The following is a 26,846-nucleotide window of genomic DNA, read 5'->3' as shown; positions in this document are numbered from 1 at the left end:
TCTTAAATTTATCATATTATAAATTTAAATTTTCTTTTTTATGATTAGAAATTAAATACATCAATATAAGGTAAATAGCAACATGAAATGAAAAAAAATGAATTTATTTTTAATAAAGTAAAATAATGGGTCTTATCGTTCTGGGCAATGAGAGTTTATTATGGATTATTGGAACACTATGAGTTTTAATCATATATTTCTTGGAAAACTTGAGCTCGTTTATAGACATTTATTTCCTATATAGATCTGACATGGATCTTGAAGCAATTAAGCAGGCCGTTTTGTACATGTTAAAAATTGGAAGATTTCATTAAATAAAAGTAATCGCAAATATACTTAGTAAATAATTATATATAGATTTATTATTACTTGGATCTTATATCTGATTTTCATGCTCTCCAATAAAGTAAACCTTGTATCGGGCTAAATTAACAATTTCCCCACACTAAGTATTACTCCCAACTGGCTAAAAAAATGAAACCCCCACTTCTCCCTTCCTCTTCTACTGGATGAAAAAACTGACCAATAAATAAGGTACATAATAGCAACCCAAATTGACAACCAATTTTCCCCTGTCAATATATCCACGTATTCTATATTCATTGTTATAATGACGTCAATTTAGAAAATATTCACAGTATCATAAAAATTATGAAATAACAACAATCATTAATTGATAATTTACGTTTATTAAGATTTAAATTATAATAAATACACAAATAAATACATTTAATTAATGCCAATTTAGACGTTTATGATAAATAGAGTGGCGGTGCAGCTACTCTATACGTTAAGCCTCGCATACAGTTGGTTTCTTATGACTGCAGCCAACATCGTGGAACTTGGAGCCATCCTAAATGATAGAAATGATAGAAATGATATATTTTAATCTTTTATGATAAAGGAAGTGGATGTAAGTCGACTGCCTTTCTTTTTGCGTGCTTCTTTAGGTAAGTGCACAGGAATTTATATACGATATTTTAGGAGAAGAAGAAAAGGATTTACATTCTAAAGGGGCGTTGACACCAACCAATGAACCTCCCTCCCTCCTTTAAATTCGTAGTTTTGTCAGCTGGGCTACAATTTTTCAAGACTAGCGGCTGCGCCCCTAGTATCTATGGACTCTGTATTCGTAGGAATATGGAATGGCGTTGCCCCCAAAAGGTTTAATCGATCTAATTTTTCAAATTTTAGATTTAAAAGAAAAAAGAAAAAAATTTTTGGGGGGAGGGAATTTTTTTTGGGAAGGGGGCGTTAGTCGACCCACCTTTTTTAATTTTAGTTTTCAACAGAATTTTTTTCTGTGGGGGGAGTATTTTTCATTATTGGGTGGTAGGGGGTGTCCCAACCTCCAAGAAAATAGCTTAAAACCATCACAAGACCAGTAGGTATATTCCCTGAAGAGTAGAGCCCAATCGGTTCAGAGAATACTGAGATCTAAAGCTTTAGACGGACAGACGGACAGATAGACAACGTTCTACTTTGTATTAAAGATACTAGATAGCTTTCTGTAGGTCAATAATAAGGCGGAGTATCTCATAAAAAATGGTACAAATTAAAAAATTTACGTCATATTTCCTTCTAATATGACGTCAATTGGATTAGTTTTTTAAGGAGACATATGTATAACTTTTTTAGGAAAGCTTTGTATGCAAAAATTTGTTACTTACATTATAGAAATTATTGAGAACAGCCAGACATTCCTCACTACCAGGACCTCCATCAGGCTGAGCACCGCGGGATCCTGCATCCAGGCAGCCACAGGCTTATCAAATGCAGGAGTGGAGAGGTCAATGGGATGTTTATTCCTCAATATATTATAATAACGTTTTCTTATTCGTCGGCTTTAAAACATTAGGGACTTATTGATTTTAGTTTGGTTGGATTATTAAGTTGAGTGTTCAACTTATAATTATAAACTACATAAGGGGTAATTTTGAGTATAATCATTGAGGATACACATCAATGTATCGGTCATTGTCTTATTTCATTAGATCCCTGATTAAATGCAGTTTTTTTAGTCAAAAATGTCAAAATTTAAGTAACAGTACTGAAAAATTATGGCAATACCTTTGGAAACATCATCCTTCTATTGACGTTTATATTCAATTTCTAACATGCTAAAAAGTTAAATCAACGTTCATAGAGCTATACGTTACGGACGGACGGACCAACCCTAACATAAGTCAAAAGTTATGATTATGAGATAGTATATAGCAATCAAAATTGACATCTTAGAATTAAATTGACGTATGTTTAATACTAAAAACTTATAATTTGTTTTCTCGTATTCATTCGAATCCGGTGGATAGGAACCGGTTCTCATCCATACGAAAAAACTATGGCTAGCATCTTATTATATCTAGTTTTCTACGAATATAGAAATGTACAATCATAAGATTAAAACCAGTTTTTTTAGCCGGTGCCTCCGGCACCTCGGGGCTAAAAAAACTAGTTTTAATCTTATAATTGTACATTCTATATCCGCGAAAAGCCGTTTATAATACGATACGAGAAATAACCATTATAGTGGAAAACTTTCCTTGAAAAATAATTTTGATTAAAAGTAAGTTGGGATTAGGATTAGCATTCTAATCTTTTTTTAATTTTGTGTAATTAAAAACAAGGATGACAACATTCACAAAAGGTAAGCTAAACAAACTACAAAGGTTGAATGACTTTTAAAGAAACAGAATATTACTGCGATACATGAGCATAAATATAATTTTAAAAGTTCAAGATGTTTGCGTGTCTGTCTGTACCAAAGGATCTTGCTTAACGCTGAACCGATAATGTTCTCCTTTACAATGTTGCTTCTCATAGACACTAGGATGGCATATAACTATTTTTGGGAGAAAAAAAAACATGCTTTGCTTTTTACATGTAGTCTAATATTTCTAGAAATCTATATTTCCAAAATTAATTTTATTAGCCTATTAGGACACCGTAAAAAAAGATTTATGTACCAAACTGACGAACCCCAATCTGTCCTACTTTGAGAAAGACGATTCCAGTGAAGTCATATACGTTTCGGGAAAGAAAAAGGAAAGGGGGGGGGGGAGAAAATCTCTTCAAAAGAGATGGGAGAAAAGAGAAGAGATTTTCTTCCCCTCTCCCCTAAACGTATATGACGTCACTGGAATCGCCTTTCTCAAAGTAGGACAGATTGGGGTTCGTCCCCAAACTGCAATCAATCATCATACAAAGTTTCAAGTCGATAGGACATTTCTGAAATGACTAAATTAAAAATTAGAGATATCAATTAAAGATTGACTACTTGATGGATTGACCGACCCTTATAAATAGAAAAGCATCACTTTTAAAATGTAAATACATGGAAAAATGGAATGGACGTCTGTTTCCTACAAACAATTTGTAAAAGATTATTTTTAAAAGCGAAGCTTTTCTATAATTAGGGTATTACTACTTTATATTACTGGATTTGTAGTATATTCTTGAAGTTTTCGCACTTAATGTGGCTATTTTACATGTATGTAGTAGCGAAGATACTCTGCAATTTGAAATGTCCGTCCTTCCAACTGTCCGTTTCCATGACCGTCATTTTGAAACTTGAATTTCTCAGCTGTAATTCAAGATAGACAGCTGAAACCTGGAGTAAAGATTCGCTGCAACAATAAGAATCCCGGAGATAATTTACTTTGTCTGTCAGTCTGTCGGTCAGGCTACATAAGAACTTCTTGTCTATAACTCATTTTGTCGTTTGTCCCTTCATGACTTTTTTGTAGCTGGACAAAGTGTCAGCCATGTGAGGTCTTAAAAATAAGGGAGATGAGAGGAGAAGTGGAAAAAAAGAGATGGGTAATCTCTCATTTTCATGACGTCACAATGCTGATTTTTTAGACACTTTGTCCAGCTACTTTTTTTGTACTTTAATTTCCAACTTATAAAGTTGTCATCCTTGTTTTCTATTTGAAAACTCACCCAATCTAAAAGCATGATTATATAAAGGAATGCTTTTGTTTATATAGTAAATAATAAATGGAATTTTTACAACTTAAAAATAACTCTTTGACAATTGATTTATTGAAAATTGGTGCGTCACATCTCTTTAAGTATCCACGGGATTTGATCCGGTTCCAAACCAGACATAAAATTATGTACAGCATCGTATTACAGAAATTTTCCATAAATTTTAAAATGAAAATCATAACAAATAATACCAGTTTTGTTAGTCTTGGTCTTCGCCCCCTCGGGGCTAACAAAACTGGTTTTAATCTTCATATCAATGACGTCCTAAAAATACGTCTAAATCCATCTTTTTTTTATGGGTTTCCATTCCCAATTCTCCTCTTATCCCTCCCTTTTAAACGTATTTTTATGACATTACACATGACACTTTCCAGGGCTTTCTAAATTTAATTTAAAGATAATATGTGGCAGTTTCCTGTGAATGACCAGGGGTGTTGACCCTTCCTGATTCCCTCGCTGCGGCCATTCTCCCAGGTAAGGGTCCTCTTGTCATTGGACAGGCGTCCTCCGGCCCAGAAATACGGGGCACGATCAGAAACAACCTAGAATATGGAAGCAGCTTTTAGTGGATATAAAAAAATGACGTCATTCAACACAAATGAATTGATATATAGTAAGCCAGTATACATTTTACCATTGGTCAATCAAAAAGTTTGCTGGCCTGTCATTGGTCATTTTTACTGTATGACGTCATTTTTTTATTGGCTCTATAAGCTGCTTCTGAAATATGGTTTTGTAAAAGCAGGGTTGCTCTACAAGTCCTTGTGTATGTCTGTTTTTCTTTCCTATAATTTGTCTGGCTTTTATTTCTCTACCGTACTGACAAATCTTCTCACTTCATTATCTCTCTTTCAATGTCTGTCTGTCTGCCTGTCTGCATGTCTGTCTATCTGTATGTATTACCGTATGTCTGTCTGTCCATCTGTATGTCTGTCTGTCCATCTGTTTGTCTATATCACTGAAAACCTGTCTGTTAGTCTGTCTGATTGAATGTCTGTCTGTCCGTATGTCTTTTTGTATGTCTGTATAAATGTCTTGTCTTTCTGTCTGTATTTCTATATGTATGTCTGTCTGTCTTTACGCCTGTCTTTTTGTCGGTCTCTCCGTCTGCCTGTCTGTATGTCTTACTGTATGCCTGTCTGTCCATCTGTATGTCTATATAACTGAAAACCTGTCTTTAGTCTGTCTGATTGACTGTCTGTCTGTCCGTATGTCTTTCTTTCTGTATGTATTTCTGTATGTATGCCTGTCTGTCTTTACGCCTGTCTTTTTGTCTGTCTTTCTGTTTGTGTTTTAGTTTGTCTTTCTGTCTGTATGTCTGTCTGTCTGTATGTCTGTCTGTATGTATGTCTGTCTGTCTGTATGTCTGTATGTATGTATATCTGTATGTTTTATGTCTGTCTGTTCGTATGTCTGTCTCTCTTTCCGTATGTCTGTCTGTCAGACCGTCCGTCTGTCTGTCTGTCCGTCTGTCTGCTAATGCTTTTTTGTTAAAATTTTAACTTCTCTATACATGTCTAGAAGACACTTGTTCCTTGTCTCAAAGTCTTTTTATATAAGTAAATTATTAATTAAAAGATAGTATGTTGTTGTATAGCAAATTTCATCAGAAAAAAAGTCAATAAAGAAATTGATTTGTAGTTTTAATTAAGTTTTAGGTACACCTTGATATAAAGACCCTATAAATGTTTACTTTTATAATAATGTTATTGCAATTAAAATCTTTATAAAATCTTTGTAACATAATGTTTGTGTTTCTATCTGTAGCTTAGGATATTGGTTACCGCTGAACTGATATGGTTCCCCTGTGAAAATTTTCATAGGCCAGGGAAGGTTTATGTCTATTTTAGGGAAGGTTACCCTCACCATCTAGGGCACAACCACAAGTTAATCATGAAAGTTAAAGTCTTGAAATGTTACTAGGTATCCCAGAACGGCTGAATTAACAAATACTTGATAATATATATATACCTGTTGTAGGAAATGGGCAACTTTGGCTGGAGAATCCATGGAGATCATTCTCATTCCACGGCTTGAACAATAAGATCTGGCCTGCAATTTTAGAATTATAGGTGATTATTTTATAAATTATTAAGAGCTACGCTCCTAGATACCTCTGTGAGATGCTAAGATTACTTATTGACTTGGTTGTTTTTCAAGACATTATAAGCTGTTTCTAAAATTGTCAAAACTTTTTCCCCCAAAGAAAAATTTTATTCTTCCTAATTTGGAAGCAGATAGATTTATCATCCATTGTCCTATCACTGATAAACGAAGCTTTTTATAGTGCCTATAAAAAACGACGTCATGCTGGCCTACCATTGGTCAATAAAAATGTATAATGGTCTGTCATTGGTAATCACAATTGGTCAATAAAAAAATATACTGGCCTATCATTGGACATTTGTGTTGTTCATGATAAACAATACCTGGCTCCAGGAGAGTCCGTTCTGTCCCTCCCTCCAGGAGAGAAGGTAGTCGCGTCCATTCCACTGGTGGTTACCACGCCCACCTGAAGAGGGGCGGGGGGGAGCAGGGGCAGGGGCTATGTTCAACTGCTGGGAGGTCTGAAAAAACAGAGTTATTAAATTATTAACCAATTCCTTTGCCTCTAAAATTTTTAATTTTATTAATGAATTAATAAAAATGTTTGATAATTTTTAAAACTTACATTATCTAAATGTGCTTTCTTAATAAAACAATAAAAATCATTGTCTTGAAGTTTATTATTTGATTCAATATCTGTACATCCAAAATCTAACTTGACATTTAAGAAAGTTTGTAAATGCCAGGAGAAAATTTTCCAAATAAGATTAAATGTAAAAGTATATTTGTATCCTTTTAAGAATATTTTATCCGCGTTAAAATAATTTTGTCTTAAATTTTTCGAAATTTACAACGTTCAAAGAAAAACTAAATATTTTATTACAATTATAAGTTGTTTTCTTATAGAAAATCAAGTCATGAAAAAGGCCACAAAGTGCCAATAGGATTTAATGACAAGCTGACCCATGATCCGATTTAGTATAGTACATATTTTCTAATTATTTTTATTCTCGAGTTTGAACATAAGTTTTAAATAGTTCATTAATTAAAATATCAACTCAAAGTTTTGCTCTAAAGTATAATATCAATTAAATTTTAAGCAGCAGTAGTTAAATGTTTTTTTTTTACCCTTATACTCTTTAATCTTGCATTTAAAACCGGTTTTTAGCCATACGGAAAAACTATGTATGTTTGTTAGCCCGGTCCTACGGTCCGTAACAACTGGTTTTAATCTTAGCATTTTAATATTCATAGAAAGCTGTCTATAATACGATGCGATTAATAACTATTTGAGTACATTCCATTTCTTCAAACACAAGGATGACAACATCCATAAAAGCGAAGCTCTGAAACGGTAGGACAATCGGACATTAACACTTGTCTAGTGTCGGAACTGAATAATCAGAATATAAATGAATAAGAGTAAAAGAAAAATTGTGAGTAAATTTGTTGAAACCCCCTTTTTTTTTGTGTGAAGTCTCACACAAATAACTTTACTTATACTGATAGCAAAAGATAGGGCTTTAAAAGCAAGCAAGGAAGAATGTATTATAAGATGGAATGAGGATAACTTTTTCTCACAAACTTTACTGCTAGCACAATTTACCATAAAACTACTTAATTCCATCGGATTAAATTACAGTTTAGTAACTAATTTTATAGATTTTGTTTTAGGATATAAGGACAATACAAAGTATTTTAGCTGTTAGATAACGTCCAAACTCCATTGTTTAAAAAAAAATAATATGATATTTTTAAATCAAAATATAACATTATGTTTTAACATGTATATATATAAATATGTTTATAATATGTAATATTATCATATTTAATTTGTCTATGATTTGTCTAATAAGAAGAATAAATCATTTAAAACACAAATTTGTTGAAACACTTCTTGATACAGGATAATGTTTATGGACAAACTTACATTTTTAGGACTTGATTATAGAGTTGCTTTTCTTATAACATTGTACTTTGTTGTCCTAGGAATCAGTATACCAAAAATCAGAACAATCGGATAATTAGATCACATAAAAATTTGTTGTTAAAAAAGTAAAAAATTTACATTTTTAAAATGGACGTACGGACATTTTGGTAATGATTATAGAGCTGCTACGCTTTCTAAATCGTACCTAACTACTACAGAAAGCTGCCTTAATGCATTCACTTGTCTCATAGATAGGGAGTTTTTAGGTTCTCATAGCCATTTTGGTGAAGGGTACTACCAACTCCCCTAAATTTCTCCCCTTTTTCACCTTTTTGAAACTTAAATAAAAAATCGGGGGAGGTATTTAACCCTCCATTACCTCAGGTGCCCCTAGAAGCTTCTAGGGGGCGTAACCTCTAGTATAAAATAAAGCAAGTACAGGTGCTCGTCTGGCGATTGAAGGAATATTAACAAAGTTTACTTTACAAAGATTTTGGTCAATGTTAAAACATGAGTTGCACAAAATTTAATTATCAATCATCATTTATCATTTTCTTTATTTTTAGAATTCTTGTTTATTTTTGGTCTTTATGTCATACAAAGAAGTTATTTTGAGCTTTTTTGTACTCTTTTGGCTATATCATTCATTTTTTAGGGATCTAAAGGGATAAGACAATCACTGTAAATTAATGTACAACTCCAATGATGATACACAATTTTTTCCAACGAATAAGAAACGTAATTATAGGACTTTGGGGACTACTGTAATAAACAGTCCATTGTCCCCCCTCTCTCTCTGTTCATTTTCTCATGTGTCCTAGGAAGGCTTACAACTATTCCAGGGAAGGGTACCATAACCCTCCCAAGAGACATTGCACCTAGAAAAAATTTATTCTACCCCTCTAAATTTCTTTTTAAAACTAAAATTGAATGTTGGAGAGGATCAACTTCCCCCCTCCCCAACTCATTTACCTTTAGATGCCTCTAGGGTCGTAGCCGTTAGTATGTTATAAAACCAGAGGAAAAATAACGTTAAGTCATGATATTTTGATAAAAAAAACATATTATGGTACTTTGATCAAAAATATTTTTTTGAAATTAAAAACGGATATTTACAAAAAAAATTACCAAGAAAAAATATTTTACGTGAATCTTCAGATATATCCTGTGAAGGAAATTTCGGCGGCTCCAATCCCGGTATCAAAGGACTGAACAGCTTATACAAAAAAATAGGCCTAAACCAACCTAAATCTATTTATAGCTTCTCTGAAATGAAGAACCTATTAGTCAGCTATATAGATTTAACGACTTTTGGATTTCTATAAAAACTTACTTTTAAAAAAGACTTCAATTTTCCTTTGCAGCCTCAACATCATGCATAGTAATTGGCCCTAGAGATTGGGTATGTTCGAGCCCAAAAACCTTACCAAATAACAAGAGGTTTGCTAAAATACACAGGTAACAAAAGCTCTTTATAGTGCCTGTAAAAAAATGACACCATACAATTCAAATTACCAATAATAGACCTATACTCAGACAAAATTACCAATAGCAGGCCAGAATACATTTTAATTGACCAATGGAAGGTCAGTATGACGTCATTTTAATAGGCACTATAAGAAGCTGCCAGGTAACATGTTTAGGTTTCTATTTTTATTCTATTTTATTCTTCAGCATTGAATTTGATCTTGCTTTTGTGTTGCTTTTTGAGTAAAAACTGTTAAAGTCAAAATTAAGGCAATGAATTCGGTTTTTTAGCCTTATGAAGTTACATTTTTTGTTCTGTTTTATTTTCTTGGTAAAAATATTTTACGAAAAACATAAATCTATCAATATTCAACATCTCTAAAATATCAAGTCAGGGTTGGGTCCATTAATTGAACAGGCCCAACCGCCAGGCCCTCTAAAGTACGACAAAATTCTGAACCAAAATAATCCTTAATTCAACTGAAAAGTGATGATCAAAAATGCATTATGTCTGAAATTGTTTTATTAATGCGGATATTGAACGTTCTAATCTGTTCTAAGAAATATTGCATCGCAAGTCACAATATTCCATGAAGAACTTGGGATATTGGGATGTCATGTTTTATTGGCTTGGACGTCTGAGACGACAATTATGAATTTAATGGCACCTTCTGCTCTTTATATTATTCTGGGAGAGATTTATTAATTCCCCTAGAGGCTGTTGATGAGGCAACTAGCTAAATTATTACTTCGACTAGTGGCTACGCCCCTAGAGGCCTTTTTTAATTATTATTTTTTTGTTTTAAAGAGAATAGAATAAAGAACTTAGTGTAGTTGCGATTTTTCTTGGAGTGTGGTAGTTGGTTCTCTCCCCAAAATAGTTATGAACCTTCCCAGGACTTACGCGGAGCTACATTGTAAATGAGAACTATCCTGTTACTTTTATATAAGATAGGGTTGGGCCGAATACTTTTTTGGCCGAATACTGGATATCAGGCTGATTTCTAATGCCGGATATTCAGTATCCGGTCAGATATCTGGCCAACGCCGGATATCCGGCAAATTACCCAATATCCGAAATCAGCTGGATATCCGGTATCTGGATAGTTTCAATATCCGGTATCCAGCCGGATATTAAAAATGGCCGGATATCCGACCCAACCCTATTATAAACTTTAAAGTTTTCCATTGTTTTAATACAATAAACAATGAAATCTAAACATCTAAAAATTCCATACTTATTAGTTATTACAAATATTTTATTTATAAAAAAAAATTGATGATAACATCCATAAAATCGAAGCTTAGTATCATAAAATTCCGTGTTTAAAGTTTAAAATAAACATAAAGACTTTCTGATTAAAATTTTAGAAATATTTTACACTTCAGATTATACCATATTGTTGCTTTTATTCATAATGCAAAGTTTTAAACTGATAGAACGAGTCTAACATGTCTAAAATCACGATTGGGGCTTTACATTACAGACAGACCGATGATAATATGTGTAAAAATCTTTGTTTTTATCAAGACTCTTATTTATATTCAATCCGTGGCATTTCATGATATATAACAACGTATTAATATCTAAGCTTCTCAATAACTGGAATTATTTGCTAAAAATATTAGTAGGAGCGCTTTTTTTCAGTAATGGTATTGTATGTTTTTGATGCTTAGAAGGCAGATACATATATTTTGACCAGTGCAGTGGCGTAAACAGCGATTCTTGGGGGGGGGGGGGGTATGAAAAGAACAGAAGTCATCCCTTCCCAATTTAAATTCATGTGGGGCGGGGGCTTGGAGAGTTGTTAATACCTCTCTACACCCCCATACCCACATGCCATTTGTTTTGACACGATAGAATCTTCCAATTAAAACTAAGACGAAAATCAAAACACAGGGTGGGGCACATATCTTTTGTGTCACTCTTGATTCCTGTGACGTCATATAATGAGGAAGATGAGAGGAGAAGTGGGAAAGAAAATCCCTAAAAAAGAGATGGAGAATATGACAAAAGTGGTGCAAAAGTTATGTATTTTGATCTTCGTCAAAACTAAAAATAGTTATTTGATCAACAAACTTTTTCTCATTATGAATATCACAATTTTTGTTTGTCCGATTTTTAAGTTTATCATAAATTTTGCCATCCTTGTTTTTTAAACACTCTGTAAAGAGACAAGAACCCTGTGAGGGAGGGGACATTGGGCTGTTTATTACACTAGTTCTCAAAAATTTGTAATTAGTTTCTTATTCATTTGCTTAAAACTTTGGGGACTTTTATTGAATTTTTATTTGTTGGAACAATAAGTTGAGTGTCCAAACGTTTTAACAGCTAAATGTATTCTACAGTATTCATCTATTGTCCTTTCCCTTTAGATACTTGCAAGAGACAGTAAGTTATAATAGTTTGTCTCTGAGTTTTACCATTCAAAGAAAACTAATTTTAAAAAGTATATTTCTTAACAGGAAAAATAATACTTTTTTTCCCTTCAGGTCTCATAAGAAAGTTATGTTAGAGAAGATGAAAGTTTTGTCCTGTAAATAGGTATAATATCAGGGAGGGAGGGGACATTGGGCTGTTTATTACGCTAGTCCCCAAAGTTTTATAATAACTTTGTCTTATTTGGTGGCTTAACAACTTTGGAGACTTTAATGAATTTTGATTGGTTGATTCATTAAGTTGATTGTTCAAACGTTGCAACGACTAATTTTATTTTTACTGAAGGGGTAATTTTGTGTAACATCATTGTGGATGTACATCAATTTATCGGCCATTGTCTAATTCCTTTAGATCTCAGACCTATAAGTAAAAAGGTATAATATCTTGAATTAATAATAGAGCACCAATACCTCCAATATGAGTAAGTACGTTTTTCCATTCGTTAATTAAAAACTTTGGGTACTTTTAAAAATCTTGTTTGCTTCGCTCAAACAAGAGGTGTTCAAACTTTTCAACCAGTAATTTTCTAAAGTTTCCTCCCTACAGGGGAAGAGTAAAGGGGGTTAAGCCACTCCAACCCCCACTCCCCACCAGGGGCGTTCAAGCTTTTTATTTTGGGGGGGGGTAAAAATTTTTGAAGTGGGGGGTAATTCGTTTTGGGGGGGGGGTTAAATGGCGCGCGAAGCGCGCTGCAAATTTTTTTACCCCCCCCCCAAAATTTTTATCCCGGGGGTAAAATTTGCTTGGGGGGGGTAATTACCCCCCCCTGAAATCTGTTGGCAGGGGTAAATTTAGTTTACCTAAATGGTTGGGGGTGCCTACGGCACCCCCAGGGTAGGGGTAAATTTTAAATGGGGGGGGTCAAATGAAAAAAATAAAATCGTTTGGGGGGGGGGGTAATCGCCCCATTACCCCACCCCTTGGACGTCTATGCTCCCCACCCAAAAAATTTTGACTTCCGTAGGCACCACAAAGTTTTTGGTGATACATTGAGTAACCCTCCCCCAAAAAACCTTTGAAAAACCTCATCTTACCCCCCTCCACCCAAAAGATAATAAGCTTGGACGTCCTTTTGTTGAAGGTTATGTAGATGGCACACTAGCCATAAGTTAGATTTCCAAATGTAAATATAAAGTCTGTAACGTATATGTATGTATAAAGTTCAGTTCATCTCCACAATAAAAAACAGATTTAAAAATGACAGGGAAAGCTTTGTGCAGAATAGGTAAAGCAATTCTAAAAAATCGCTGCAGTAATAAGCAATTTATTTATTTACTAGCGGCTACGCCCCCTAGAGGCCTCTAGGGGCACTTGAGGAGGGAAGAGTCGAATTTGATAACCCAATTTCTTATTTTAGATTTTAAATCCCCCCATCATTTTTAATTTTAGTTAAAAAAATAATTTTTTTTTTTTGGGGGGGGGGGTATTTTTCATTTTTGGGGGGGTTGGGGGTTAAACCACAGGGATCTTAAGGGATAAGACAATGGTCGATAGATTGATGAACATTCCCAATAATAATACACAAAATTCACCCTTCTGAAGATCACATTTAGTGGTTAAATCGTCTGGACACTCAACTAAATGAAGATTAAATAAAAGTTCCCAAAGTTGTTAAACCAACTTAAAAACTTTGTGGACTAGTGTAATAAACAGCCCAATGTCCCATCCATCCCTGAACAAAGCAACTCAACTTTCTTTAAGTTATTACAAATGCGGTTGCATATTCATTTTCTTACAAATGCGGTTGCATATTTATTATCTTACAAATGCGGTTGCATATTCATTTATAAAAAATTTCAAAATTGAAAAAAAATTAAAAATTAAAAAAATATTCAAAATTGAAAGATAAATTCAAAATTAAAAAAAAAATTTATTTTTAAATTCAAAATTTAAAAAAAAATAAAAATTTGGACTCTTGCGTTTGTCCACTCCGACGTTTGTCCCAAAAATCCTGCGTTTGTCCACTCCGACGTTTGTCCTAGTCCTGCGTTTCTCCCACTCCGACGTTTGGGACTCCTGCGTTTGTCCACTCCGACGTTTGGGACTCCTGCGTTTGTCCACTCCGATGTTTTTCCACTCCTACGTTTGGGACTCCTACGTTTGTCGTGGAACCGTTATTACGACCTGGTTGAAACGAATTATAGAGGATCTAAATCTTGACAGAAACATATATTCTCCAGAGCTTACAACTAATAAAGAGAAATATTTTCTTTGTGTTGCTCTTCAGGGATTCAGGGATGAGACAATCGATGTTAGATTAATCTTATCATTAAAGTCTATTCTTGAGAGGTCTTTCTTTGCTAGCTTGTAAATTTTGTAATTAGAAAGTAGCATTTTAAACAGAGAGAGAGGGGGGTCAATTGGCTGTTAATTACACTAGTCCCCAAAGTTTTATAACAACGTTTTCTTATTGGCTTGCTCATCAACTTTGAGAACTCTTAATTGGTTCATTCATTAGTTGAGTGTTCAAACGTTTCAACCACTATTTTTAATATACAGAAGGGATAATTTTGTGTATCATCACTGGGGATGTACAACAATTTATCGGCCATTGTCTTATCCCTTTATATCCCTGGTTAGTTTTCCAATGGATTCAATTTCCGAAAGGTTTTGTAAAATAAATGGTTTTACTTGGTTAGATTTGTATACACGTACATGTTTACACTTTCATGGAATACAGGGATAGGACATTAAATGTTTTGTAAATATTTCAGGGATCTAAAGGGATAAGACAATGGCCGACAAATTGATGTACATTCCCAATAATACACATTAATATTGCATCTTCTGTAAATTACAATTATCGGTTAAAACGTTTGGACACCAAATCTAATTAATTAACCAATCCCCAATGTTGTTAAGCCAACGAATAAGAAAACGATATAATAAAATCTTTGGGGACAAGTGTAATAATGAACCCATTGTCCCCTCTCTCTCTTTGGAATCTTTCCTTTTCTTTGTAAGTCTTAAGTTATATTGTTAAAGAAAAAAGGGTTGATGGGTTTATAATAATGGTACATATTTTTGTCTTGCATAGAATTATATAAATCATCCACGAAAAAAAAGACCCTAGTCTTTTAAGTTTAAGACATGTGGCTTGACATGACCCTATTAAACATGCACTACATTCGCTAGCACAATAAACTGGAAATGGCTTTCAAAACAGCAACTATCAAAATGCTGTTTAAATTTTATATTTGTTTTATTAAATTTTATATTTATTTGACTATTGCTTTATGTACATTGCACTGATATAGACATACATACCCTATATATGTATCGAATATATGCGTGCGATAAAAAAAAATGTTTGACAAAAAATAAAGAAATCCAAAGAAAAAAATGTTATGTAATTTTTGGATGGCTGCAAAGTTAAAGGCTTTGTTCCAGTCATGAGCCTTCGCTAGGGATTTCTAGAGGGGTGTAAACACCCTCTAAATTAAGAAATTTGGGTGACCCTTCCCCCTTTTCACCACTACAATGCCTCACGCCCCCTTGTGTATCCCTATGTACGCCACTTGTTATTAACTAGCTAGCTATGAAGTTAAAGTTTACCTGAACAGAGTTAGATGATACAGCTGGAATTGGGGCAGGGTCTGGCCTAAAAAGATAATGGATTTATTATTACTTGAACCTTACAACAGATAATTATGTACCCTAATTTAGTGAAACTTGTAGCTGGCTAAAATAACGATCCCCCATCCAACCCTTTTACCGATTTCCCTCGTCTCCTACTAGATGAATGAACTAACCATGTCCATGTTAGCAACCTAATCTGATGACAATTTTTCCATTGTCATAAGAACCACGTATATTCTTTATCTATTCAAAAGTTGAACCAAATTGGATTAAAATAAATGTACTACACTAGAGGTGGATTCTTTAAAAAAATTACCCCACTAATCGCTTAGTGGGGCAAATTTGTTTTCGTGAAAAATCCATCAAAATCACATTAAAAATCTACAAAAATTAAACAAAATCATAGAAGGGTTATGAACATACATAAGATTTTATTTGATTTTTGTAGATTTTTTATGTGATTTGGAGGATTTTTCAAGAAAACAATTTTGCCCCACTAATCGCAATTTTTTTTAAAGAATCCACCTTAGATTGTTCAATCACACAAAAGCTTTTTGTTAAATAGGAATATCCTCTATAGAGAAATGACCTATGAAATGATCCCCTTCCCTTTTCACTCTTAGATATTAAATACCTACTGTCTTTAAAGAATGGGGCCAGGGTCTGCTATTCTGCCAATTAATTACATTTGAAATTGACGAAGATTTAATATTTTGTTGGAGAAGAGTCGGAGTAAAACTGTTTTTTTTTGGAGTATCTGAAAGGGAAGTGGGTAAAAAGGGGGGGGGGGAGGGAACAGGGTTGAGGGGAAATTTTTACTTAGAATTGTTTGTCTGAATCACATTCCCTTTTCCCTGAATGGGGCAATAATTACTATTTTGAGTGAGGCATTACTCAAAGAGGTCAGAGGGGGGGGGGGGGGTACCCCAACAGAAATTACTTTTTTTTAAATAACACAAGTATCTAAATAAGAGGCCTGGGGAGTAGCTGGAAAAAGTGTCTAAATAAATCAGCCCCTTGTGATAAAAATGATTGATTATCCATCTTCTTTTTTAGTTTTTTTCCCCCAATTCTCCTCTCATCTCCCTCAATTTTATGAGCCACATGGCTGATTTTTGAGACACTTTGTCCAGCTACTGTGTGGAGAGTTTTCACACACCAAATAGCCTATTTCAAACTTTCATAAAATTTGTACAACGATCGATCCAATTGTTTTTGAGATCTAAGTGGACATACTTTAAAATAGATAGATAGACACCCTGTTACTTTATTATGATAAAATGACTAAATCTAATATAAATGAATTTTAATATTTTGTTAGGTAAAATCTTAAAAACTCAGAAAACGTTATGAAAAAAATAACCTAACCTTTCTCATTAAAATTTAAATTCAACAACATTAGAAAAAAAATTTGGTTGAGACATTTGTTTTATATTTAATCCAAAATTCGTGTAATTTGACAATTAAATAAATTTTTAATTTACCTAATTATTTTACTTTTTATAATGTTTAAAATTTGTTTTTTTTTGTCAGAATGGCAGCTACTCTATAAATAGGGCAGTCAGAAGATCATTATGTTATCTATACGTCACTTTCTTATTAATTGATGGATATACCTATCAATCTATTCTTATCATATTATCATATAATCAGAAAAATACTTAGATCATGGAGCTAAAATGAAGTAGCAGGTTTCGTCGTATTTTGAAAGGTTATTTTAGGTTACAATAGGTAAATATCAATGATTGCCCCGAAGGATTAGAAAATTATCACCGCAAGAGCTTGTAATAGGAGAAAAGTTATTGTAAAAGTACGACAAAACCTGCTACTTCGTTTTCTTTTCATGATCCCAAAACTTTTGTATATTTGAGTCTGATATTTCATTTCCAAAAGCTGAAGTTTAAATGCTTTGTTAAAGTACTAATTTACTAAATATTTATTTTATCGTTACCTGGATGGTTGTATTAAACAAATTCAATGGACACTGTGTATAAGAACTAAATTCAAAATCAATTAAACCATGGCCTTCTACCTTTTGTGCAAAAGAATATTGGAAAATTAGGAACTAGAGTTAGTTTTACCGAAGCTCTGGAAAGTGTCATTTGTGATGTCATAAAATACGTCTAATAAGGAGGGATGAAAGGAGAAGTGGGAAAGAAAACCCCTGAAAAAGAGATGGATAATAGACGTATTTTATGACGTTACACCTGACACTTTCCAGTGCTTTAGTTTTACCTTGTAATTGAGGTTATAACCGGCCTTGAAAAGGTGGCTGGAGGTGGGGCTGGTGCAGGGGCTGAGGAGAAGGAAGGGGCAGGACGTGCTGGCCCAGAAGAGAAGGTAGGGGCAGGACGGGAAGGAGCAGAGGAGAAGGAAGGTGCAGGACGGGAAGGGGCAGGTCGGGAGGGAAACACATTGCGCAAAGGATTAAATCTATTCACCATGGACACGAAATTGTTGAATCCTAGATTGGAGGATTTTTTAGTTAGGATATTTAGGAAGCTTTTGATAGTGCCTATAAAAAATGACGCAATACTGGCCTACCATTGGTCAATTATAATATATACTGGCAGGCCATTGGTATTTTAGTTTGTGTATTGGCCTATCATTGGTCATTTGTATTGTAAATAGTCTTTTTTATAGGCACTACAAAGAATTTTTTAAAGGAATTAACAGTAATCATTTAAATAACATGTCTTTATTTTATATCTCATATGATGATTTTTTTGAATAAATCGATGAAACACTGTGTATTGGATTAGATATAACATGTTTAAATAAACTGTGTAAAATAGGATGGAATAAGAGGAGATAGAATATAAGAATGACCTAAGTTAATTATTTAAAAGTATTTAAAAATTACTATAGGGTTTTAACAGAAAGATATTATAAATGTTTAATTCATTATTTGAAGATTTTATAAATGAAAATTTTTGGTGTTTCTCTTATCCTACAGCCCTCTCCAAAGTAAGATAATGATTCTAAATTTCAAAGTTATTAAAACTAAATACTACTACAAAAGGCTTTAATAGTTATTTCTCGTATCGTATTATAAACAGCTTTCCGCGGATATAGAATGTACAATTATAAGATTAAAAATAGTTTTTTTAGCCCCGAGGTGCCGGAGGCACCGGCTAAAAAACTGGTTTTAATATTATGATTGTACATTTCTATATTCGTAGAAAACTGGATATAATACGATGCTAGACATAGTTTTTTCGTATGGATGAGAACCGGTTCCTATCCACCGGATTCGAATGAATACGAGAAAAATAAATTACAATCTAAAATATTTAATAAATGTATAACATTTTAATTTGTTTAATACATTCTTTTACAGATATTACAACTTTTTTAGATGCTGTTGAAAAAAAAAATTCAATATACGATTGGTTAATAATTGGCGATTTTAATGCTTTAGCTTGTGGTTGAGGCTGAAACTTCTTTGTGGAAATTTAAAAGTACTTTTAAATGTGGTAGATAAAGATTTTAACAATTTCTTTTAATTTAAAATTATAGTGCGCAATACATAAAACAAGAAAAGGATTTATAAAATACTAGATATTTAATATTTCATAACTCAAATACTATTATTGAATTTTTATTTAAGGGCAGTTTTGTAAAATTTGGAAAGATCAGCCAATTATCAAAGTAGGCTCAGAACAGTTTTTTTTTGTAATGCCTAAAAAATAATTCAATTCATAAATTAAAGTGACTATGACGTCTAAGAGTTAAGAGTTAATAGTTTAAAAAGTTAAGAGATGGAGGGAGAGAGAGAGAGAGCGAGAGAGAGAGAGAGAGAGAGAGAGAGAGAGAGAGAGAGAGAGAGAGAGAGAGAGAGAGAGAGAGAGAGAGAGAAAGAGAGAGAGAGAGAGGAAGATAAAAAGAGAGAGATATATATATACATTCACTTACAGAGGAGCTTTGTTATTAAAAAAATCAATTACAAAATTAAGTACATTGGACAAAATATAGTTTCTTATTTAAACAAAGGTCTTTTTATTGGACTACTTATGTCGTATTTTCTTTAATTAAAGTCTGTAAGTTTGTCCGTCTGTACATCAAGTTTAAATTTTGGAAGATGATTCCTGTTACAGTTAGGTACGATCTAGAAAGCTTGCAACTCAATAGTTACCAGAATAAAAAAATTTTAATTATTTCTTAAATACTTTGATATGACTCGAGGAAAAATGTGCGGCTATCTAAGTTTTTAGGTTTCGCTTTTATGGATGAAATTGTCATCTAGGTTTTTAATTTGATTTACAATTGTTCAAAGGTTGTTATAATCTAAAGTTTATGGCTGTAATAAATATTTTTATAGCTTTCACCCAACAAGGATGACAACATCCATAAAAGCGAAGCACTGAAACAGTATAGGACAAACGGACATTAACACTTGTATAGTGTTAGAACTGAATAATCATGATATAAATTTATAAGAGTCAAAGCAAAATTGTAAGTAAATTTGTTGAAAACTGCTTGATACAGGATAATTTTTATGGACATACTTACATTTTTAGGACTTGATTATAGAGTTGCTTCGCTTATTACATTATACTTTGTTGTCCTAGGAATAAATATACAAAAAATCAGATCAATCCGATGATTAGATTACATAAAAATTTGTTGTTAAGAAAGTAAAAAAATCAATATGTTTAAAATGGACGTACGGACATTTTGGTAATGATTATAGAGTTGCTACGCTTTCTAAATCGTACCTAACTACTAAAGGAATCACCATGCAAAATTTTAAATCGATAGGACAATTCTAACATGCCTAAATTAACGGAAAAAGCTATCCGTTACGGACGGACGGACGTACGGAAGGACCTACCCTAATTATAGAAAAGCTTCGATTTTAAAAATTGAAATACCAATAATACAACTATGATATTTCTAACTATAATATTAATTTATGCATATACTGTTATAACACAGGGATAAGGTAATGGCCGATAATTATATGTACATCCTCAATGATCATATACAAAAGTTCTCCTTCTGTAGATTACAATTAGTGGTTCAAATGTTTGGACACCCAACTTAATTATCCAACCAATCAAAATTCATTAAAAGTCCCCAAAGTTGTTAAGGCAACGAATAAGAAAACGTTATTATTATCTAAATTTGGGGACTTGTGTAATAAACAGCCCATTGTTCCCTTTCTCTCTGACTGTTAGCAAAGCTAAAGCATAACTGCCTCCGTCTGCTCGTACGTCTGAGATTAGAGTAAAACACTAAAGGGAGAGAGGGTTAAATAACTGTATCTCCCCATCGCAACCACCTTGTCCATCCTTTCTATTGGGTCATTGAAAATCAACCAATGGTGTCGCTTATATTAACACAGCTAAGTAGCAGAAAATAATTTAGAATCAGACGAAAGAGGTCTTTGAAAATGAAAGGGGGGTAGTTGTATGTATATACATCTAAACTATAGATCTGTTCGTCTGAGAACAAAAAGGGCTGGAATAGACCTTTGAACAAGTTTATCACCATACAATGGTTGTAGAGTAGCTACGCTAATATAAAACTTGTCTCAGACAGACAAACAGACATTCAAGTAATTAAAAGGTCTCTGTTACATCAATGGATATAGAATATACTTGGATGATATGACAGGGTAAAAATTTAGGTTGCATCACTTATTGGTCAGTTTGTTCATACATCAGGGGAGAGGGGATGTGGTAAAGGAAGGAGGGAAGATTACCCATCTTTATTTTGGCCAGCTATGAGTTTCACTTTAGTTTACATGATAATCTGGTGTAAGATCCAAGTAAAATTAAATCCATTGTTAAATTTTGGTTACACACAAAAAAAGAGATAAATAATATTGGAATCATGCTTTTCGCGAATATTAAAATAAATAATCATAAGATTAAAATCAGTTTTTTAGTCCTGAGTGGCCGAAGGCCCTGTTAACAAATCTGGTATAAATTTTTGTTTTATTTTGATATTAGTGGAAAATTCTCTCTAATACGTTGCTATACATGATTTTTCAGTTTTGACGAAAACCGGTTCTAATCCACTGGATATCATTCGGTTTTGAAGCGATACTTAAAATCATATTCCTTGTTATATTTTGGTTTCACACACAAAAAAAGAACAAATTTTGGAAGCCTAGAAAACAATACACGATTTAAACAGTAATTATGTTTAATCATTGGTTTCAAAGGACAACCAGAAACTTTAATTTAATAATAATTTAATTTGACTGAAATGAAATCTTTGAAGTTTCGAACAGATAGTTGTTTCTATTCTAGGGAAGCTTAGCATAGGTCCTATAATTGTTTTTAAGGTTTTGACATTAAAGTATTGGGAGGGGTTCAGGCTATTTTACTGCTCTTGGGCCTCTGTCGCAAGTTATTATCATTTTAGCAACATTTTAAGTAGATTAAAAAAATTTAAACAAAAGTAAATCGAGGAGTATCTTACTAACTATGCGTCACCTCTGCGCGCAGCTTATCAGGGATCTATAGGGATAATACAATGACCGATAAATTGATATACATCCCCAATGATGCTACACTAAATTACCCCTTCTGTAGATTACAATTAATGGTTGAAAAATTTGGACACTCAGCTTAAAATTTAATATAAGCAACCAAAGTTGAACCCAACGAATAAGAAAACGTTATTATAGAACTTTTGTTACTGGGGCTTATAACTTAAAGTTAGAAAGCGTTCATGCGAAACCTTAATTGTCTTATTAAATGATTTTGGAATGCGAAGCTTTTCGTTAATTCTGTCAGTGCTTAATTATGTCCGTTAGTCATTACATTACAATTCCATAACGTCAGGTATAATAAGGTTCATTGAATTTAAAGATTTCCTTTAAATAAAGTAGTAAGGTTTTTTTGGTTTTAAGCTAAAGATCTCGGAACCGTATGAATGTCTTAGTAAGGTCAAATAGTAAAATTTAAGGGTTTGCTTTGCATTTCATTTTCAACCTGTAACGATTTTGAATCAATAACTTTCAAGAAGATCATTATGAAATCCGCTTGTATGTTGTCATCCTTGTTATATCATTTTTTTCTATGCGTTTTAATTAGGTGTTTAGTTCTCACAAGCATACAGGGCTTAGATAAATATTCTTACTATAGACTAAACTAAATCGTTTTTAAAATAGATGATAACAAAATTTCGAATAACGACGAAATCCATTTCTTTAAAGGCCTTAAGACATTCCATTTTTAGTAGCAAAGGTATTCTATAATTCACTGTGTCCTTGTCCCTTGTCATAATATCCACGTATATTCTACATTTATTTTCATAAGAAGAATATAAAAATTCCTTAATAATTTTAGACTCAAATGTAAGAGGTTCACAAAATCTTGATACTTTATAAAAAAGTACCTAAAACAATAAAAATCTTTTTTAAAGGCCAAAATTAAATTAAAAACTTAATCCACTGAAATAATTCTTATGTTCATCTATTATTATTTATTTCATGTTTATTTCGAGACAAAAAAAGTCGACCAAAACTTGTGGGAGACTTTTACAGTTAAATTTTCTTTAAAACAAAAAATTACAAGTGGTAGCTTTGCAAATATAGTTTATAGAAGATTTTCTTTAATTTGGGTCCGTACGTCATAGTGTATGAGAAATAGTTAGATGTTAAATCTGAGTAGAATATTAAGGATTATCCTATGATATGAAGTAGTAAGGTTTTTTTTTGTCTGTAGCCTAAGATTTCGATAACTACTGAACCGATGGAGTTCTCCATTTTATGGAATCTTTTTATATGCTCCTAAACGGTTTTTAGTCTACTTTCCTACTTTCCTTACTCCTTTATATGCATAGCTCTTAGATGCTAGGAGCGCAACCGCTAGTATATTGCCGTTAAAAACAAATATTTGTAATTAAGTTATGAACTTTAATGAACTTTGTTTTGTTACTCTTAATTGCATATTAAAATATTTAACTATTTTTTTCTAGTCGTTAGCTTAACAACTTTGTGAACTTTAATTGAATTTTATTGGTTGGATCATTGAGTCCAATCGTTTCAACCACTTATTGTAATCTACAGAAGCTTTAATTTTGTGTATCATCATTGGAAATGTACATCAACTTATCGGCATTGTCCTTTCCCTTTCTATCCCTGAGGGAACTAAATTTTTTTTTCTCATTGTACCTTTTTACAGTACTAGCAGCTTCGCCCCTAGCCTCTAGGGGCTTTGCCCCAAGAGGTTTGATCAAAACAATTTTTCGTAATTTAGATTTTAAAAAATAAATCAAAATTTTTTTTTTTTTTTTTGGGGGGGGGGTTGGGGGGGTATTCCACCCCCCAAGAAAATAGTTATAAATTTTCCCGGGACCTATGAGAAGCTACCCTGTAAAGGAGAACCCGATCGGTTCAGCGGTTAGCGAGATCCTTCGCTACAAACAAACAAACATACACACAGACAAACAGACAAACAAACAGACAGACATCGTTATACTTTGTATTATAGATATACAGAAACGCCCCTAGAATCCTCCCCAGTAATTGTTAAAATTTTTCACTGGACCTATAATAAGCTTCACTTTAAAGGAGGATCATATCAGTTCAGCGATTAGCGAGATCCTTCGCTACAGACAAAAGCTTACTACTTTATGATATAGGATATTAGTGTAGAGTTAATTCGCTCTAAATAATGAATTGCACATTTAAATGCACTTAACTTTCAGAGAGATTGAGGGGACAATGGGCTATTAATTATATTAGTCCAAAAAGTTTTACAATCACGTTTTCTTATTCGTTGACTTAACATTAACAACTTTGGGTACTTTGTTTAATGAGTTTGGATGGTTGGTTTATTAAGTTGAGTGTCCAAATGTTTCAGCCACTTATTGTAATTTACAGCAAGGGTAATTTTATGTATCATTATTGTGGATGTACATCAATTTATCGGCTATTGCTTATCCCTGTGGATCCCTGCATTTAAAGACACTTAACTTGACTATAGAAAAACTGAAGGAGTTAGGATTCTTTTGTTTCAATGAATCAATATGGTTAATTAAACAATTTGTCTGCAATTTTTCTTGTTTTGAAGGTTGACCATGCAAAAATAACCCCTCAACTTAAATTTGCATTCTATTATGTAAAGTAGTAAGATTTTTTGTGTCTTTTGCGAAGGATCTCGCTAACCGCTGAATAAATATGGGTCTCCTTAACAGTGAAGCTACTTATAGATCTAGGGAATGTTTTGAACTACTTTTGGGGAAGGGTACCTCATCTAAACCCTCAAAAGAGAAATCGACCCTAGAAAAAAGTAAACCCCCGCAATTCTGTTTCATGTTTTTAAAATTGTAAATAGGTGACTCTATCTTCATCCTCCTTATGTGCCCCTAGAAACCTCTCAGGGGCGAAACCGTTAATTTTCTAGGAAGCGTAAAGAACTGTTAAAAGTTGTATTCATGTCAATATAAGAATCATATTGCCATTATATGTAGTACTAGCGGCTTCGCTAATATGTCTACGTTGCGTTTGACGTTTATGTTTCGTTGAACTCTCTTTGTTAAATCGAGAAATGTAAATTTTTTTATATTTTTTTGTGATTTCTCTTGGGAGGATGGTGGTACCCTCCCCCAAAATAGTTATAAACCTTCCCGGGACCTATGAGAATCTACCTTGTTAAGGAGAACCCGATCGGTTCAGTGGTTAGCGAGATCCTTCGGTACAAACACACAGACACACAAACACACAAACAGACAAACAGTTAGACATCCTGTTACTTTAGTATAAGGATTATTAGGTCGAGCAGCCTTAAATGAAGCTTTGTATAATGCTTATAAAAAATGACATTATACCATTGGTCTATACAATTTTTAAATTATAAAAAAATCCTTAAAGGATAACGCAAAAAAAAGAAATAAAATATAATTAATAATTCAATACAGGATTATTAAAAAAAATATATGTTGTCAATTTGTCAAGTAAAGTAAAAAGTTTCAACATTGTTAAAAATTTGTCCACAAAACTAAGAAAATTGTCAGGCATCTAAAGGGATAAGACAAAAGCCTATAAATTTATATACATCCCCAATGATGATGCACAAATTTATCCCTGTGCAGATTACAATTAGTGGATGAAAATTTCGACACTCAACTTAATTTACAAACCAATCAAAATTTAAAAATGGTCGCCAAAGTTATCAAACTAACGAATAAGAAAACTTTGGGGACTAGTGTAACAAAAAGTCTTATGTCCCTTCCCTGCCTGGAAAAAGTGCATTTTTTTTATTAAATCTATTTTATTATAAGATATGTACTTAGTAAAACAAAAAAGTTATTTATCATGTTGGGTTAATGTTGGTTTTTCCTTAAATGTTATTGAGATTTGGATAAAGATATAAAATTAATATCAAATCAATTCGGTAAAATCTATTTCCTACTTAGTGAACCACTTAAAATATCCCCTTGCTTACTACTAATAAATGTTACTAGCCATTATAGTAAATATTACCCTATAATGGCTTTCTTAACCCAATTCATTGACATGACCTAACCAAACATTGATTCTAAAGATTTTATTTTAAAAAATGTTTCGTGCTCAACAATTTATGTTAACGGAAGCTTTATGTAGTGCGTATAAAAAATGACGCCATACTGGCCGACCAATGGTCAATTAAAATGTATAATTGACCATTGCTAATTTAGTCTATGTACTGGCCCATAATTGGTCATTTGTATTGTATTACGTCATTTTATAGGAACTTGTTAAGAGCTTTGTGTTCATAGTACTTTAAAACTATGCAATACAAAAAAAACTTTATAGTTTTATTATACAGTGTAAACCAAATTACGTTTTACTTTGACGGACGGACATTGCCTAATTTTAGAACAGTCTCAATTCTAAAGTATTCTGCAATTTAACGCTTATTTAACCATCAAATGATTTTTATTGCAGATAATCGCCAATCAATAAAAGTGTTACTTTATCTAAGCTAATCCACCAATTTGTGCTTGATGCAAAAGTTAAGAAACCTTTTTGCATAAAATATTTATTAAATTTATAAACACAAATTTTTTTTTCATTTTTTTATGGATTACAATTGTTTCACTAATAAATTGATTATCAGTTCAAATTAAGATGTTGAAAAATAAGAGTTAAAAAATGTGCATTTTGAATCTTTTAACGATCGTTGGGCTAGGTAAATGTTAATAATTGCCCTGCAGGGTTAAACCCCCCGTAGGGGCTAGAAACGCTTTTGTGAAAATACGAAGAATCTAAATAATTTACCTGAAAAAAATCCTTGGCCCTGGGCTCCACAAAAGAGGAGGGGAAGTAGAATTATTAGGCCTCTTGACAAGCGCATTTTTTATTCTGAAATAATAGATTTGATTTCACGACCTTTGTCAGTAAGTTTATGCTAATACAAAATTAATGACAACTACTGTGTTTTATTGACTATA

The 26,846-nt window shown here is 32.8% G+C and overlaps 1 protein-coding gene across 1 annotated transcript; it reads right to left on the bottom strand.

Moving 5' to 3' along the window:
• Positions 1-669: 669 nt before the first annotated feature.
• Positions 670-26,759, bottom strand: LOC145322047 (uncharacterized). Its single transcript, XM_080163810.1, has 8 exons — positions 26,674-26,759; positions 17,688-17,916; positions 15,429-15,474; positions 6,420-6,557; positions 5,962-6,042; positions 4,409-4,532; positions 1,671-1,747; positions 670-853 (listed from the first exon to the last, which is right to left on the bottom strand). Exons 1-8 carry the CDS (start codon positions 26,747-26,749, stop codon positions 791-793), a joined length of 834 nt encoding a protein of 277 aa, XP_080019936.1. The 5' UTR covers positions 26,750-26,759; the 3' UTR covers positions 670-790.
• Positions 26,760-26,846: the final 87 nt, after the last annotated feature.

Source organism: Acartia tonsa, chromosome 6 (genome assembly GCF_053477335.1).
Source record: "Acartia tonsa isolate MP-2025a chromosome 6, ASM5347733v1, whole genome shotgun sequence".
NCBI classification, from domain to species: Eukaryota; Metazoa; Arthropoda; class Copepoda; order Calanoida; family Acartiidae; genus Acartia; species Acartia tonsa.
The sequence above is the reverse complement of the archived record's forward strand: the minus strand, read 5'-3'. Positions and strand labels throughout refer to the sequence as shown.

Excerpts from the sequence above, each read along its gene's own strand:
- LOC145322047 (XM_080163810.1), bottom strand. The coding sequence starts at position 26,749 with ATGCGCTTGTCAAGAGGCCTAATAATTCTACTTCCCCTCCTCTTTTGT. Across the intron at positions 1,748-4,408 it reads TCAACACCCCTGGTCATTCA|CAGGATCCCGCGGTGCTCAG; the intron begins CAGGAAACTGCC and ends GCTGCCTGGATG. Across the intron at positions 854-1,670 it reads TTCTCAATAATTTCTATAAT|GATGGCTCCAAGTTCCACGA; the intron begins GTAAGTAACAAA and ends TCTATCATTTAG.